Raw genomic sequence first — 15,463 nt, 5'->3', positions numbered from 1 at the left:
CTGTGTGAAAATGAAATAGTGATTTAACCGACGTCTGAGGGCAGTAGAGCAACAATAGTTTTTTCGCCTTGGTTAACAGGTAGCCTGTGTAACCTCAGATTAAATCACAATTTTCTGCTCGCTCACTGGTCTGGCATCAGAAACAGAAAAATGTGCAAATGACAACAACTAAATCTTAAGTGTGGCTGTATTCAAAGGTGATAGAGGGGATAATGGAGAGCAAAAGGGGAACCGAACAGAGACAACCGAAGAATCGGGCTGTGTTGGTTCTACTTACCAGATGTTAGCTGATGTTGTCATTTTTGTGTTTCCAAAAAAAAGGAAAGAAAAAGAAGACATTTAGCTTTTTCCTGTTTAATATTAATGTGGAGATCTAAACAAGGAAGAAAGGAATGTATTTTATGTGTATTGGGGCAACATTTTTTTCCCCCAATTTCAGAGATGTAAAACTCTTTTGGTCAGTCTGGTAAACTTCAATTTTAAAGCACTTCATCCAAACAAATAACGCAGCCACGGTTCCAATCAGTTTGTTTTGTTTGGGGACCCAGACTACAGTAATCAGAAGCCCCTTCTCTTTCCCTCGCTTGAGGCGCACTATGCAAATTGTCGTGATCAACTGCCTTTATTAAATTGGCTTGTTCATTGCTGCATCTATTCGGAGAGGCCTGACGGTAGCCACTGCATCTTGAATTTAAGCTGTTACCTGTGGCAAATGAAAAATAGTGTAGTTTGATGCAACCATCTGAGTGATTGACTCCATGTGGCTAATCACGGATGCATTGATAAATAAAAACTTTGTCAGCAGTTACACATGTACGCCATACAAATAGATGCCTCATGAAAGACAAGTCAACCGAGATGAAAGTGGAGGTGTCGTAGCACATTTCCAACCTGACACATTTCATTTCCCTTCATCTTGTCCATTTCCCTGAATAGCAAGTGTTTGTGTCGGGCTCCCGCATGAAAGGCGGGGCTGTATTTCAAATGGCCGATCGTGAACATGTGTGTGCATATGTGCGTTCACATTTGCTGATAATCCACCCCCCACCACCACTGTACAGCCAGTATGGAAATTACATGGCAGTTAGGATAAGGCGATATGTGGTTTTGTCCTTGTCAGGAATTTCAAAGAGCCCGTTCCTATTACGATTTCACGCACTGTCGGCTGTAAACCTACAGGCTATTGAGATAATGTGAGACTATTGGCCAATACATTCTCATTCACATGCAGTATTTTAAAAAAGTGTGCTCACTATCAGTGATCCCTGGGATAGACTGAAGATGAGCAATCACGGTACTTGAGTAGTATTGAGCTGAGCAAAATATGGTCAATTTCCCAATATCTCACAAACGCTGGATTAAACGATAGGGAAGCTGTTGAACAAAGCATAAAATGGGTGATATGCATATTGGAAATATGATCAATTTACAAATTCAGGGGTAAATAGATATGATGGATATGCTAATGAGCTTCTTCTTTTTTTGTCTGTTCCATCAAAGATCCTCATCTTTTTGTGTTTATCCATCTCTCCTCAGATGCCCATTAAATGGATGGCTCTTGAATGCATCCACTACAGGAAGTTCACCCATCAGAGTGACGTGTGGAGTTATGGTAGGTGGTAAATGTATTATTGGTCATCTGTATGTGTAATGGTCAATGTTTGTTAGGTCATACTTGTGGGGAGGAAAGAAGTCAATTACCTGAAATCCTTTATTTGCATTTTCAACCCATTTATCATTCTGCTTATCTTGTTCTATGTTGTTGTCTGGCTGTTTCTCTCTCCCTGACATCTCTCTCTGCCTGTCTTTCTTGTTCCCGTCAACACCCCCACCCCTCATATCATACAGGAGTGACTATTTGGGAGCTGATGACATTCGGAGGCAAACCATACGACGGCATCCCCACGCGAGAAATCCCAGACATTCTGGAGAAAGGGGAGCGTCTGCCCCAGCCACCCATTTGCACAATAGATGTCTACATGGTCATGGTCAAATGTAAGAAAACACACTTACAAAAGCTTGGTCACACATACAGTACACTCACAAACAAGATGTGTATGCAAAATATGGTTTATAGGATGACAGAGTGGTGTCCATCTTGAAATCGAACTCTCAGCAAGAAGGCAAATAAACATATTTCATAAAACCTCAAACTGTTCCTTCATCTGAGAAAAAGATTTATAGATTTAATGACCAAGGGGTCTCATTTATAAACATGGCGTACGCACAAAACGGGGCAGAAAATGTGTGTACGGCACTTAAACTCTGACCCATGCATACGCACATTTTGGAGACAATGGGACTTGGCGTTGCAGATGGTGGGGTGGTGAACTGACTGCAGAAAGTAAATGTGGGACTAATGATTACTCTTAATATTTTCAAGTATTGATGCCCCACACACGTTTTTTCTCTCCATATCATCCATGTTATCATGAAGATAAATCCAGCAGTGCTATTTGTGCTTGTACTGAGTGATGATTCTTCTATAAACACATTTAAAATCCAATTCAAATCTTAAATTAAAATGTTTTCTTAATATTTACTCGGCGCTGTCTGTGACTAACTGTCACGTTGTCACATTGTCCGCTACAGAGCGCAGGAGGAGGAGATGGCCCGACCCCATGTATGATAGCATCAAATAAGCTACCATTAGATAACGGCAGAGCACAGTGTAAATAACTAAATGTCTGTGCATATATAATCAAATGTCAAAGTTGGAAAATACAGCCTCTAAGCTCTCGCGCTATCGTTATGTGTTTGCCTTTTACACTTTTGTATCTCTGGGTGGGGGATATAGTCGATGCCGTGCTTTTGGCAAGGTGTTAACAATCACAAAATGTTGTAAACAAAACATCCCCCCCCCACCCCCGTGCTTAATGCTGCATGATGCATGCCCTGCAGGAGGATTAACCCGAAATGGGAGAATCAAGAGAGAAAGAGGGAGAACATCAGGGAACATGACGATGACTGGCTAATATGGCGCTCTTGGATCTATGTACTGCATTGGGTCCAGTAGAGAGGGCGAGTCCAAATACAGGCCCTTGCAACTTTGGGTGAAACCAGCCAAGACTTATTTGGATATAATATAGTTCAGGTTAAATCTTATCATATACCTGTAGGTCTGGCATATATCGAAGCTGTTCCCGAGTGCTGTAATACCTGAGTAGTCAGGGTTACCTACAATTACCTACCTGCCATTCCTGAGCGTCTGGGCGTACGTACACTTTTAGTTAGGATCCTATGCACAGTTTTATAAATTATGTTGTGGAATGTTCCCTTTTAGCTCAGAATACATATACATGAAATTGTGCATCCCTAGTATGCACCACCCAATAATTTGTAAATGAAAAAGAATCATCAGTGAAATAAAAAAGCTTGTGTCTTGCAACATATCACACATTTGTAACCATAATTGCCTCAGCCACATGTGGCAGCATTAAGGACAATGTAAGGAGTAGCGCTCCAACTCAGCGAGTGTCGTGCAGCATATAATCTTATTTTTCAATCGTGTTTATACACCGCTCCAACTCAGTGTCACAGATGAGTTGTAGTTTAATAAAAGAGGTTCATATTTTTAATATTCATCTGATACAGTGTTTTCTGAGCTCAGGGGCTTTGATTCGAGGCTGGGAAAGAAGTTGGTTTGTAGAGAGGAAAGATGAAAAAGTAAAAGAAATTCAGAGAAAGAGATGAAAATCTGATGAGATACTGGTTTATGGTCTGCAACATGCAGGCACATCCTCAGCCAGGGACTCTGCCCACATCCGTGTTCATGTCATCCTCCATCTGGACTATCACACCTCCCTCACAGGCCAACATACCCCAACCCTTCCTACAGCTCGTACAACTGTCCAAAAACCCTCCCCAAATTCTCCCATCTTGCACTCCTTCCCCAAGCTGGATTCAGAACCCTGGCCCTCCCATATTTCCAGGAAACAGTCCAGACACACATGCCAATCCATGCTGTGAGATCTGCCAGATATCGGCTGCTTGGCTAGTTTTTTTCCATACACCAGTCTGGTCATTGCTCCACCCCGCTCCACCCTTTTCTGTCACTCGCTGTCTGTATGTCTTCTAGGGGATGCCTGAAAAATCTCATAAAAATAACCTCCCATCAACTTTTCCCTTCTGACTTTTTTTTCCTCTGCCATCACAGTTCTCAGTTTAAAAAAAAAAACATCTACTTTTTTTTTTGGACAAATATTGTATCTGCGCTATGAATATACGTCTTATTATTTGCGCCTTGTAGCTCTATGAATTCAAACTTATTTTAGTAGAGTGCTACTGATTCACTAGGGATGAAGACGACAGCAGTGAGTGCTTCAAATGCCAAATGTGTTGAAAGAGAATGATGTGATCCAGTTTGGAGCTCGATATCAAAACGTATTCCCATGACAAGAAATGTTAATCCGACCAAAATGTCATATTATCTAATTGTTATTTTTCCAAATGAAAAACTCCTGCCAATGGCTTTTGACAACAGAGAAGCAATCATGAAAGCCCTGCAGCCTTTTAGCCTAATAACAATGCCAACTGATTTCTGTCTTGCCCCCTGGAGGAGGAGAATACATTTTATGTGCTATGTAAAATGTCCGGACAATTATAATAGAGATGGCGAGGTGAAAAGGATTCCTATAACCTAACAAGCAGCTCCCACGTAGTCCTGGTTATCTTTAATTCAATTAAATAAATGAACATTATTGGTCGCAGAGGGGCGATTCTTGAGGGTAGGTATCTGATACACATCCTATGTTACATTTTCACTTTGATCCAGTCTATTGCTGAGCCCCTTATCCTCTCTACAGGTTTTAAAATCCCCTCACTCACACTGAAATGCTACAGCACCTTGAAAAACTCATCCCTCACACTCACACACACAAAAATCGACAGACGTCAGCTGAGCGTCACAGCGGCGATGAGACATAGCCAAAGCAGGTCAAACACTGAGTCAAACAAGCAGGAGGGTCACTTCAGAAGCAAGCTCAGCAGTTGGCTGCATTAATTCTAATTACATGTTGACTGAGAGCCGTTGTTTGTGATTTGGTGCGCTGTCACACTGCGTGCCCCGCCGCCTCGGCACCACCCCAATAAAGATGAAATAGAGTTTGATTGCTGAGGTGATTGCGCCTCATTTAGGTAATGTGCCTGCGTGGGGCACTAGAAGTGGATATAAGATGAACTGAGCGAAGAAAAGCAGGCAAAATTATTTTTTAGGAGCACTTCATAGCTTCAGATCGACAGAAGGAAACGCACATTAGACCACAGACACTGATTTGAAAAGTTGCATTAATTCAGTGAGGATAAACTACCGGTAGTATTTCTTGTCACTGTGGTAGCCACTATGTGTGAAATAAAGCAACTATATTCTCCAGGTGGTTCGTGGAACCTCCCTCTAGGATTGCTAGAAGCGCCCAGGCCCCACTTTAACCATAACAGGTATAGATTATTCAGTGCAGACACTGAAATTAGCACCTCTGTTTGCATTCCTGTCTAATCTGAGCTGAGAGACAACCTGGCCTTTAACATCACCTGCAGTAGTCTTCTGTGTTTTCAGTCTTCAGCAGCTAAGGCCTCAGGGAGAGAAAAGTAGGCTGGAGATCAAAATAGAAAAAACTCTTTCCTCTACCGTACCTTAATAACTACCTCTGAGTTGCCCTTGAGCAAGGCACTTAGACCTTCAAATGTATAAAACCTTGTTAAAGTGAACCCCGTACTTGCTCTTTTTTTGTATTTTCTACAGAACTTTCATCTGCATGCAACAAACGTTTTTTAAAGATAAATAGAGTACACATATCTAAGAAATATGTTACATCTGCAATACCGGCACATCTTTTCATTGTCTTCACCCATCCCAATTGTATACTATAATATGCCAGTTATTTGTCACATATTCTTTGGCCTTGAAATAGAAACATATTGGGTTATTATTTTATTCAGCACACAAAAGAATGGGAGTGACACGGCTGAATCCAACTGCAAGCAGCATTTTTCAGTGTTGTTGATAACACAAACATACATGCCCATATACAAATCCCTCATCACCTTAATCTCTTTCTTTCCCCCAGGCTGGATGATTGACGCAGACAGCAGGCCCAAGTTCAAGGAGCTGGCTGCTGAGTTCTGCAGAATGGCCCGTGACCCCCAGCGATACCTGGTCATCCAGGTGTGTTTGGAAGGCGTTTAAATGTTATAGTATCTATATGAAAATATAATTTTCATATAGATACTATAACTTTGCCAGACCCTCCTCTACAGCGCTGCAGGGGAGGGTCTGGCACAGTGCCGCTGCTAAATAGGAAATAGGAACTTGTTTTGGTGGAACATGTGTATGTTCAAAAGTAGCTTTAGTTGTGCAGCAGAAACCTCTGATTGGACAAATAGTCTAGCTAGATGTCTGGATTTACCCTGCAGAGGTCTGAGGACCAGGTAACCATAGTCCTCAGAAATCCACCGGAGTTTAGAACGCCAGCGCAAAGAAAGCGGAAGGTGACGGACATCCAGAGCGACATCTCGCGGAGTTTACTGCAGCACGGAGCAATTCTGGAAATGGAGCGTCATGGTCATAGACTAAATTGCGGTATACCATACGTGAATGAATCACACTAAATTGAGTCACTTGTGCACTGTTTAGGGAGACGACCGCATGAAGCTTCCCAGCCCCAATGACAGCAAGTTCTTCCAGAGCCTTCTGGACGAGGAGGACCTGGATGACCTGATGGATGCTGACGAGTATCTGGTGCCTCGGGGCTTTAACATGGCTCCTCCGTCATACACAACCAGGCCGCGCGTTGACTCCAACAGAGTAAGGGCACTGCTTCAGGACACAAAAACACATGCAGAAAACCTTTTTTCACTAATTATGCTGTAGTCCTAATATAGTTGTGAATGTGTCACCATCCTTTAAAATGTTGGGCCTCCAGTTAGCTCAGGTGGTAGAGCAGGCGCCCATATATAGAGGTTTACGCCACAACGCAGCGGACCCAGGTTGTCTTCAGCTCTCCTGTCAATAAAGGCCTAAAATGCCCAAAAAATTATCTTGAAAAAAGGAAAGAAAAGGGATGTCAAGGTGTCTAAGCATAGACCTACAGCTTTTATTGAATATTTTAATATAATAACACATGATATGTTATTAAAGCAATTAAAGTCTACAGATTTAACTTTAGCCTAAAACATACTATTTTGATTTCTTTCTGGTCAAACACTGCCCAACTCAATGTCCTCTAGAAGTGCTCAAGGTGGTTAAGAACTTCCAATACACTGATGATTTTCCTCTGCTAATGGCTCACCTCCATCATTTCCATCCTAGCGTTTGTGGTTTAAACCTGGGCTCTTTATGTGCTAGCTCCCCAGGCCCCAGGTTTCATTACTCAGAGCTCCATAAGCAAATAGCAGACGCTCTCTTAAAATGCCAGAGCCGTTTACTAATAGACAATGAGTGCCGGCTCGGCTGTTTGCTGTGCAGCATTCACTACACGCCCTTGGCCCTCATAGGGGTGGGAAAAATAATCGATTCTTAGATGCATCGCGATTCTCTCTTGAACAATTCAATGCTTGATTCTGATAAGTTAATAATCGTAAGTACAAATCAGAAAACAGAGTGACTGAAAAAGTGGTGGAAAAAACGTTTTGTATACAAACACATGATTTAATAAGACATACTTAAAATAATGAGGAAAAACACATATGGGTTGTTCATCTACTTTATCACATTACATCTGACCACCTCATGATTCCTATTCTAAGGAGGTAATTGTCACCTTTAAACATGACTGAGCCTCTGACATGGAAGACCGCTGTGAGAGAAGGGGACTTCCACAAGCATGGAATGACTACACAATAAAAAACCCTGTAGACAAAACATGTCATTAAAACTTCTATGTGACGAATACTGTACATGTCAAAATCTAAAAACTAACTAACTAAAAACTTTTTTTTAAATTCCTCATGGAAATGTACATGAAAAAATTGTTGCATCAAGATGCATCAATAATCGGTTTAGAATCCAATCGTTGGCCTCCGAATGGGAATTGAATCGTGAGGTGCCCAGCGATTCCTACCCCCTCAGCTCTGCATATTATCCACCTGTACCCCCCTGACCTATCCATTTTCCTATGTTTTTTGTTCTCTAACGAGCCCATGAACACCCCCAAAAAAACACACACGGTAATCCATCCAGGGTAGTGCGTGTTTAAGGTCAGCACCACTGTCATGAACTGAAACTCCTTTGATAATACACCCAAAAGCCCCTACATGCCCACACAGGGAAAGTAACTTGTCAAAAATCTATCGGCTGGCTGACTTTGCCACGGGAAGTTAGTTATTCAGGTTGTGCCGCTGCAGACGCTGTCCAATACAGACGGTTATCTAATCTGGGCTGCTTTGCTCTCACGCTCCTACTTGAAAAGAGGAGCGGATAATGACTGGCTTTGAAGAAGGGATGAGCAGAGAAAGTTTGGAGGAGGGGGACGTTGATTGCAATGGAGGGATGACAATGGGAGTAGGTAAACAGATATAACTTCAGGACATTTTCTTTCTTTTCTTTTTTCTCCGTTGTGTTTTGTAGCGCTGCTTCCTGTAATTGCTGCTGTAGCGCTAGCAGTTGGAAAGAGTCTCAAGGAGTAGGCCTGGGTTCAATAGCCTGCGGCAAGCCAACACAGCACCACAAGAAGCCTTTTGCTTTACATGTCAAGTTTTGTATTTTCTTGTGGGGTTTTCTGTTTTTTTTTTAGGTTCAGGTAACTGAATCGTAGCTCTGGATGGCTGCCCTTCACATTCCCTTAAGGCTGATGACTACACTGTCAGAACTTTTTTGGCAGCTACACAGGTTAAAAGTCTCACGTCCATTGCCGCAGGTGGCATACAACTGGCTTAAACTGATTCCAGCTTCATGGCTTTTGGCATTCACACTGAGTGAATTTGTTTTGGTTCAATTGAACAATGGACATATTTAGTTTGTTAAACAATGTTGTCACAGCTCTTTTATCACCAAATAGCTGCACAGTGTCATACAAAATCATGCATCCAAGTTTTCTCAAGGGGTTTAGATCCAACTACAGTTCGCTCAGTAACATCAGAAAGCATGTTTTATTGACTCTATCCACAACCCACTCTGCTTCAGAACCAGTTTGGCTATCGAGATGGTGGTCCAAACCCTGCAGAGGCTTCTGCGGCAGGTGCCCAAGCCTGCGTGAACCAGGACGCCACAGGTGGACCGGGTCCGGCCCTGGAAGACCAGCGCTGTAATGGGAGCCTGCATAAGAAAAGCCTGAGCCAGGCCGGGGGAGAGGACAGTGGTGGCCAGAGGTACAGCGCTGACCCTACCATCTTCTTGGGGGAGAGGGCGCCCAGAGGAGACACTGATGAGGACGGATACATGACACCCATGAAGGACAAGAGCTCCTCAGGTACTCTAATGGTCACACAAAAAAAACAATGAAGCCAGGTTAAATTTTCACATCACTTATAACAAACAGAATTGTTCTGCAGCCCTGCTGCTCATTCTTGGAATGATGCCCATCTGCATTTTAGGAGTTGAATTTAATCCAAAGCATAGTGTAGATAATACTCAACTTTGAAACAACCTTACCTCATTATATTAATTTCATAGAAATCAAAGTTGCGCGTAGATTAACTACACACCAATCTTCCACAAACACAGAAACACAATTTAAATGTAAAACAAGTGCATCCTGTATGTACTACAAATTCTAGCCTAGTGCTCCGGCACCTTGTTCATCTCTTCGCTCATTCAGAGTAAATGTGATCTTTTGTAGTATATTCTGCCTGTCATTTTGCCATTTCATTTAATTCCATTGATTAAAATTCCTACCCAGTATCTGTCAACGGTGTATGTCAGCTACTACAGAGTCATGTTTTGCCTTTGATAATATTTCAGTGCATCAGCCCTGCTCTTGCATTACCGTCTTTGATTTTTGAGCAGCTCAAAATATAACAAAGCCTGCAGCAAAATGCATCTGATGCGATGTCAAGGAGTGTAAGAGTGGGCAAAATCAATAGGTTTCGCACCCCACTATTATAGCGGTTGGAAGCAGGGAAGAGGGTCATTTGCTGGCATTTTCACCCCTGGCAGATGGAGTTTGCAGTGCCAAAGAACTGCTGGCATGTTGCCCGCCTGGTCCTGAGTGGCTGCCATTATCACCATTATAATCTCCATCTTCTCCCCTCATTAGCGAGTTATCTCTCTATCGCTCTCTTCAATTTCTTTTGTTTACTTCTCTCTAGATTTAATTTCTATGGATCTTTTGTATATCTTTCTTATTCTATCATAAACTTCTTTATCTCTTGTTATCTTCTTTCCCACCCTCCCTCCCTTTTTTAATCTATGCTACAGAATATCTCAATCCCATTGAGGAAAACCCATTTGTATCGCGACGTAAGAATGATGAGATCCATGCCTTGGATAACCCGGGCTACCACAGCACACCCAACAGCCAGCCCAAAGGAGAGGATGAGTACATCAACGAGCCCCTATACCTCAACACCTTCCACAGCCCCGCGGAGCTGGGCCTGAAAGCCCTGAGGAGAAATGGTCTGCCCCTACCCACCCAGCCCTCTTCGGGCTCCCACCTCCCGCTTACTATCCAGGCCAGCCTGCCCCACTACCCCCTCCCCACGGCCCAGCCCTCTCCATCTGGCATGCCTTGCCACCACGGCCCACCGACCCACATCCTCCATGCCCACCACACCATCAAACCTGCAGGACAACCTGGCAATCCAGGTGGCGGCTCCGTCAGCCAGAGCCAAACAGGAACTACTGCCCAAGCCCAGGTGTGCCAGTCAGGTGCCCTGTCCACTTCGGCCACCATTGGGCAAGGCAGCCTGCCAGCATATCAGATCCATGCTACCACGCACCCAGCCAGCACTAGCCTGCTGAAGCACGGACAGACGTCAGGTAAAGTCAGCGGAAAAAAGCTGAAGGTAACCTTTGACAATCCAGAATACTGGCAGCACAGCTTGCCTCCCAAATTGTCTAACCAGGCTGTCCCTGACGGCGCCCAGGGCGGTTCCACCAATGCCAAGTTGTTCTATAAGCAGAATGGACACATACGGCCTGCGGTAGCTGAAAACCCTGAATACATGTCTGAGTTTTCCCTGAAATCTGGCACCGTCTTGCCACCTCCACCCTACCGGCAGCGGAACACTGTGGTCTAAATCGTTTCACTTGACAAAAGTTACCCAATCAGACTCTAACCTCCAGCAACCCAGACATCCTCTCCGGTTCCACTGTTCCACGCAGAAAGGGAGCGGCCACAACCAGAGCCCCCAACTCTTTCCAAATAACGTGCCATCTGCTGTAGCTGTAGCGACATCAGAGTGATGTGGACCGAACCGAGCCAGGCAGACCCAACTCATACTCTCGCACCTTTACTATATCCAGTCCAGTCCATTCATGTCCTGTAGATAGAGACTCTATGTCACTGAAAATGTGAAGGTTATGGTAGTTTTTGGCATACATCGGACACATGACTATCACATAGCAGGGCGCGCATCGTGGTGGCCCGGCGAGGTAGAACACAATGGCGTCAAACAAGATGGATCCAGCTTATGGGACCTGAACTCACTGCCAGCCACTGTGGTGTCCAATTCCTGAAAGGAACAATATTTATTTTATTATTTTTCCAATACAAAGGTTGGAGGATGAACGATACGTTTCTAAGGGTTTCTGAAATAAGCAACCAGACAGAGCAGAGAGTCTGTTAGATGTAAAGATGTCTTGTTTTGTGAATGACCTTCTAGAGCGAGGCAATATATGGAGGATAAATGACTGAAAGGGTTTAGTCAAGACTTCCAGTAACATAAAAGATGGAGCACTGAAAGCTTATCAGTCATATTCATTCTTTTGCCTAGATGATACTGAATGTTCTCAAATTTACCATCAAATATGTGAATCTCCTCTTTCTACTGTAACTGTGATACTGTGAGTGCCAGAACTACAGTGATCCCTCCTTTCACATTTGTGGTTAGACCATGGACCGCTGTTTAGTTGGTTTTTGGTTGACTGCTGTCTTGGAAAAACTGACCAAAAACTAAAAAATACACTGTAAACTTTTTTATAAACACTGGTTTCAGTGCTGAGAAGATGGATTTTTATACACTGGTTTTCCCATTTAGACCATGGAGCTACCTTAGATGTGTCTTGCCATTAGAGTACAGATCCTTGTATGTACTGAATTGTGTGACTATCCATAAAGCAGCTCAACTCAAAATGGTGACAATAGAGACAGAGTGGAGGGGGGGGCACACACGGTCGGCAGGTTCAGTACCGCTGCTAACCAACAGTCCGCTCAACACTGGTCCGGCCACAAAGGTTTAACGTCGTACATAAAAAGCTCATCGAGCTCCCAAATCTTTTAGGAGATTACCATTATTCATCAGTCCATTCATCGGTGGACTGATGAATGGACTTTGCAAATCAAAAGCCTGCAGTAATGATTCAGTTGTTGTGGTCTGAGGTGGCGAAGTGACCTGCCCAATTTTAAATCGTTACGTTGTTTAATTTAGACAAATAATCACAGACAAAGATCAAAACCACATCTGTGTGGTAATTAGACTGACTTAAAGTTAGTAATAATGGGGCTGTCATTTGCTCTTTGGCGATTGGCAGTGGTTGAAAGTCCAACTGTTTGATGTTGTTGAAGGACCTTATCGCCCAGAAGTCACAACTCGGCAGACTACTCACCTACCAACCTCGTTTCCTAGAAATTATGTTAATATTCAACTCATTTGAAACAGCAAATATGTTGTTGCCTAAACAGAACCGCATTCAGGATGCAAACTCTGGTCTCAAGTGGCAAAGGACATCATCAAAAACTATCCCAACAGAGTCTAGTCTTGAGATCACTATTAGAACAGTGCTTGCCCCTTTACACCCAAGAGAATTTACCCCACCCTTGCTACTGATGCCTCTGCAGGCAAACTTCCAGGCAATGCTGCTAAAAGCGCTAGTGTTACAGCCATTTTATTCTCCCGCCAAGCCATACAGAAGACCTGTGGGTGGTGAAATACTAGAACAACTTGCCAAACTTCAAAGATCAAGGGGAACATTTTGTAATGATGGGGTTGAGAGCCTCTTCCAAGAATCACATCTTAGCTCAATCAATATGAACAAAATTGTGTAGTTTCTGAACCTTTAGCAGGTGTTCCCAACCATTAGCTGTGCTCATTTTTTTTTTTTTTACATTAGTAGTGTAATTACTATTCTGAGGAAAGTGCTGCGTCCAGGAGTTGACAGAGAAAACACACTTTCGGTAGCACTGACCCGTTTCTAGAATGTCCTTGTTTCTAGGTTGTTGTTTTTGTCGGCTTCAAACAGCATTTATGAGCTGCTTTGATGAAATTGTGATTATTTGATGGAGTATTTTGTAGTCCCTTTTGTAGCTCTGACTTAATGAAATGGAGACAGCATTTAAAATCAATATGAAATATTTATAGCGCGTTTGAGCTTGTTTATACTGAGCGACGGAGGCGTCTGCCCTTCTGTGTTTTAAGAAGAAGGCAGAAGAAAGCACGATGGTGGTTAAAAAAAATAAAAAAAGACACCCCTTGGTGTCTCTCTTATTTGGCCTAAATTATCCTGAAGACCCTGGCAAAATATGTGTTTGACTCAAGGATAGATGAACACCGATGAGACGATTGGCTGATGTTCTCAACAGTATGACGACCCAGCGCTTTTAATTAAATCTTCTCGAGCGTTCCTTTCCAGAAGAGGAAGAAGAAAATACCGGTAGTTTGTCAAATCTCGTCAAAGGCCTTGGTTTACTGTTTTTACACAATCTGTTTTCTATTTGTGGAAGCAATCATTTTTCCTCTCTACTGACTAATATCTCATTTCAAACATATTTCACCTTGGCATTGGACTGTGTTACCTGCTGCTATTTGTCTCGGCCCTAAACACTCTCGTGGCTCATGGCAGTTCAAGAACACACCACGGCGAGTGGTGTTTAAGACGATCCCTTTTTTTATTTCTACTTTTTACCGTTTCCTCCGAGGTGCAGAGGCATGTAGCCATGTTGTACTGAAGTGCATCCTTTAATATTTCATACCAACAACATAGGCCGCGTTAGACTCTAATGTATAGTACAATATCACCTTGCATGGTACCCAAAGTGAGTGTTTTACTGCCTCCACCTTTGTATCTCTTCATTGATTGACAGTATTATATTTAGATTTCAGCGTGGGAGAAAAGAACGCAGATTTCTTTTCTTTTTACTGAATTCAGTAGCACAAACTGAGAATCCTTTTTTCGGAAATCTTTTATGGGATTTGTTTTTGTGTACAGTACTCTGTATAGTCTTTTATTATTGAGTCACTCCCCGTATTATCAAGGATGTTTTTGTTCAAGGAAAAGACTTGAATCTACATGATTTTGTTTTCCACTATCGTGTTGTTTACCGCTCATTATTTAACATGTTTGTCATCCTTGCCAGTTGTTTGCATCTTAATTGCACAAATCATCGCATTCATTTTCTGTGTTTAAATTATCAGATCAGTATAAATGTACAGAATCTTTGGGGTTTCCTCCAAAACGGATCTAACACACTTCAACAACAAATGTGAATAGTATTTTTATAAAGCACTGAAATGGCCAACGGGGGGTGAATTTGTAAATAAGGAGGAAATGCTTTGAATTTATATGGTCTTCTCTCCTATTGCTGTTTTCTCCTGCTTATAACAACTTGTACAAAAAGAGCCGTACATATTTGCTTTATGTAAGTGTACCTTTTGACTAATGGGAATCTGATTTTAAAAGTGCTTGTTGACCTTTTCTCATGTGAAACTCTTGTGAAAACCCTTTTTTTCCCCAGAGCTTTGTGGCTGTCCTCGCGTAATGTTTCAGTTTAGGTGAACACTGTAAAAGTGGTAAAGGTGGGTTATGGGTGGAAGGATGTTCAATCCACCTGGTATCTCTGTTTTGCTTCCACAATGCGTGCCACATTTTATCTGTCACTCATAAATCCGAACACCCCAGAACAATACCTTCTTTTGCTCTTTATCTCTTCCTCTTTCTAATTACTGTACAACTAAAACCAGTGCTGCCCCCTAACCTAGATAAACTGTTACCTTCTTCTGCTTACTCTCTACCGGAAATATTACTGAGCCACGTCTGACCACCTCCTCTTTCCTGAAAGGCAGAGCACAGCCTTCACAGTATTGTTCTGTTTTCATTTTGGATTAGTTTAGCATGCTTTCAGAGGAGACATAGTAGAGAGAAGGCATTCTCAGTAACTCCTCCTTGCCTAAGTTAGCTTTCCATACTTCCCCGCGTCCCTTTATCCAAGACGGTCACTGCTGACCATTTCTCTGAGTTGTTTGAAACCATACCCAAAGCTTTATATCATCGAAATACCGTTCCTCATGTTTGTTACATGACTCTGTCAAAAGTATATTTTTAATTTAATATAAATAAAGATTGATTCAGTATATGTTGTAGTGATTTGGTGCT

At 42.6% G+C, this 15,463-nt stretch overlaps 1 protein-coding gene across 5 annotated transcripts in view; it reads left to right on the top strand.

Annotated features, from left to right (window-relative positions):
* The window catches only part of si:ch73-383l1.1 (receptor tyrosine-protein kinase erbB-4), a 252,376-nt gene extending 238,861 nt beyond the window's left edge, over positions 1-13,515 (top strand). For 3 of the 5 annotated variants that reach the window (XM_032506281.1, XM_032506280.1, XM_032506283.1), the window contains 6 exons: positions 1,537-1,612; positions 1,849-1,995; positions 6,066-6,163; positions 6,632-6,802; positions 9,119-9,404; positions 10,352-13,515. In XM_032506281.1, the coding sequence (XP_032362172.1) occupies positions 1,537-1,612; positions 1,849-1,995; positions 6,066-6,163; positions 6,632-6,802; positions 9,119-9,404; positions 10,352-11,172 (1,599 nt within the window). In that variant the 3' untranslated portion in view covers positions 11,173-13,515. Of the gene's footprint in view, positions 1-1,536; positions 1,613-1,848; positions 1,996-6,065; positions 6,164-6,631; positions 6,803-9,118; positions 9,481-10,351 lie in introns of those variants that run through there. The other 2 variants (XM_032506282.1, XM_032506284.1) reach the window with 2 other exon arrangements.
* Positions 13,516-15,463: the final 1,948 nt, after the last annotated feature.

The sequence above is a fragment of the Etheostoma spectabile genome, chromosome 24 (genome assembly GCF_008692095.1).
Source record: "Etheostoma spectabile isolate EspeVRDwgs_2016 chromosome 24, UIUC_Espe_1.0, whole genome shotgun sequence".
In the NCBI taxonomy this organism is placed as follows: Eukaryota; Metazoa; Chordata; class Actinopteri; order Perciformes; family Percidae; genus Etheostoma; species Etheostoma spectabile.
This window is presented reverse-complemented; position numbering and strand designations above follow the sequence as displayed.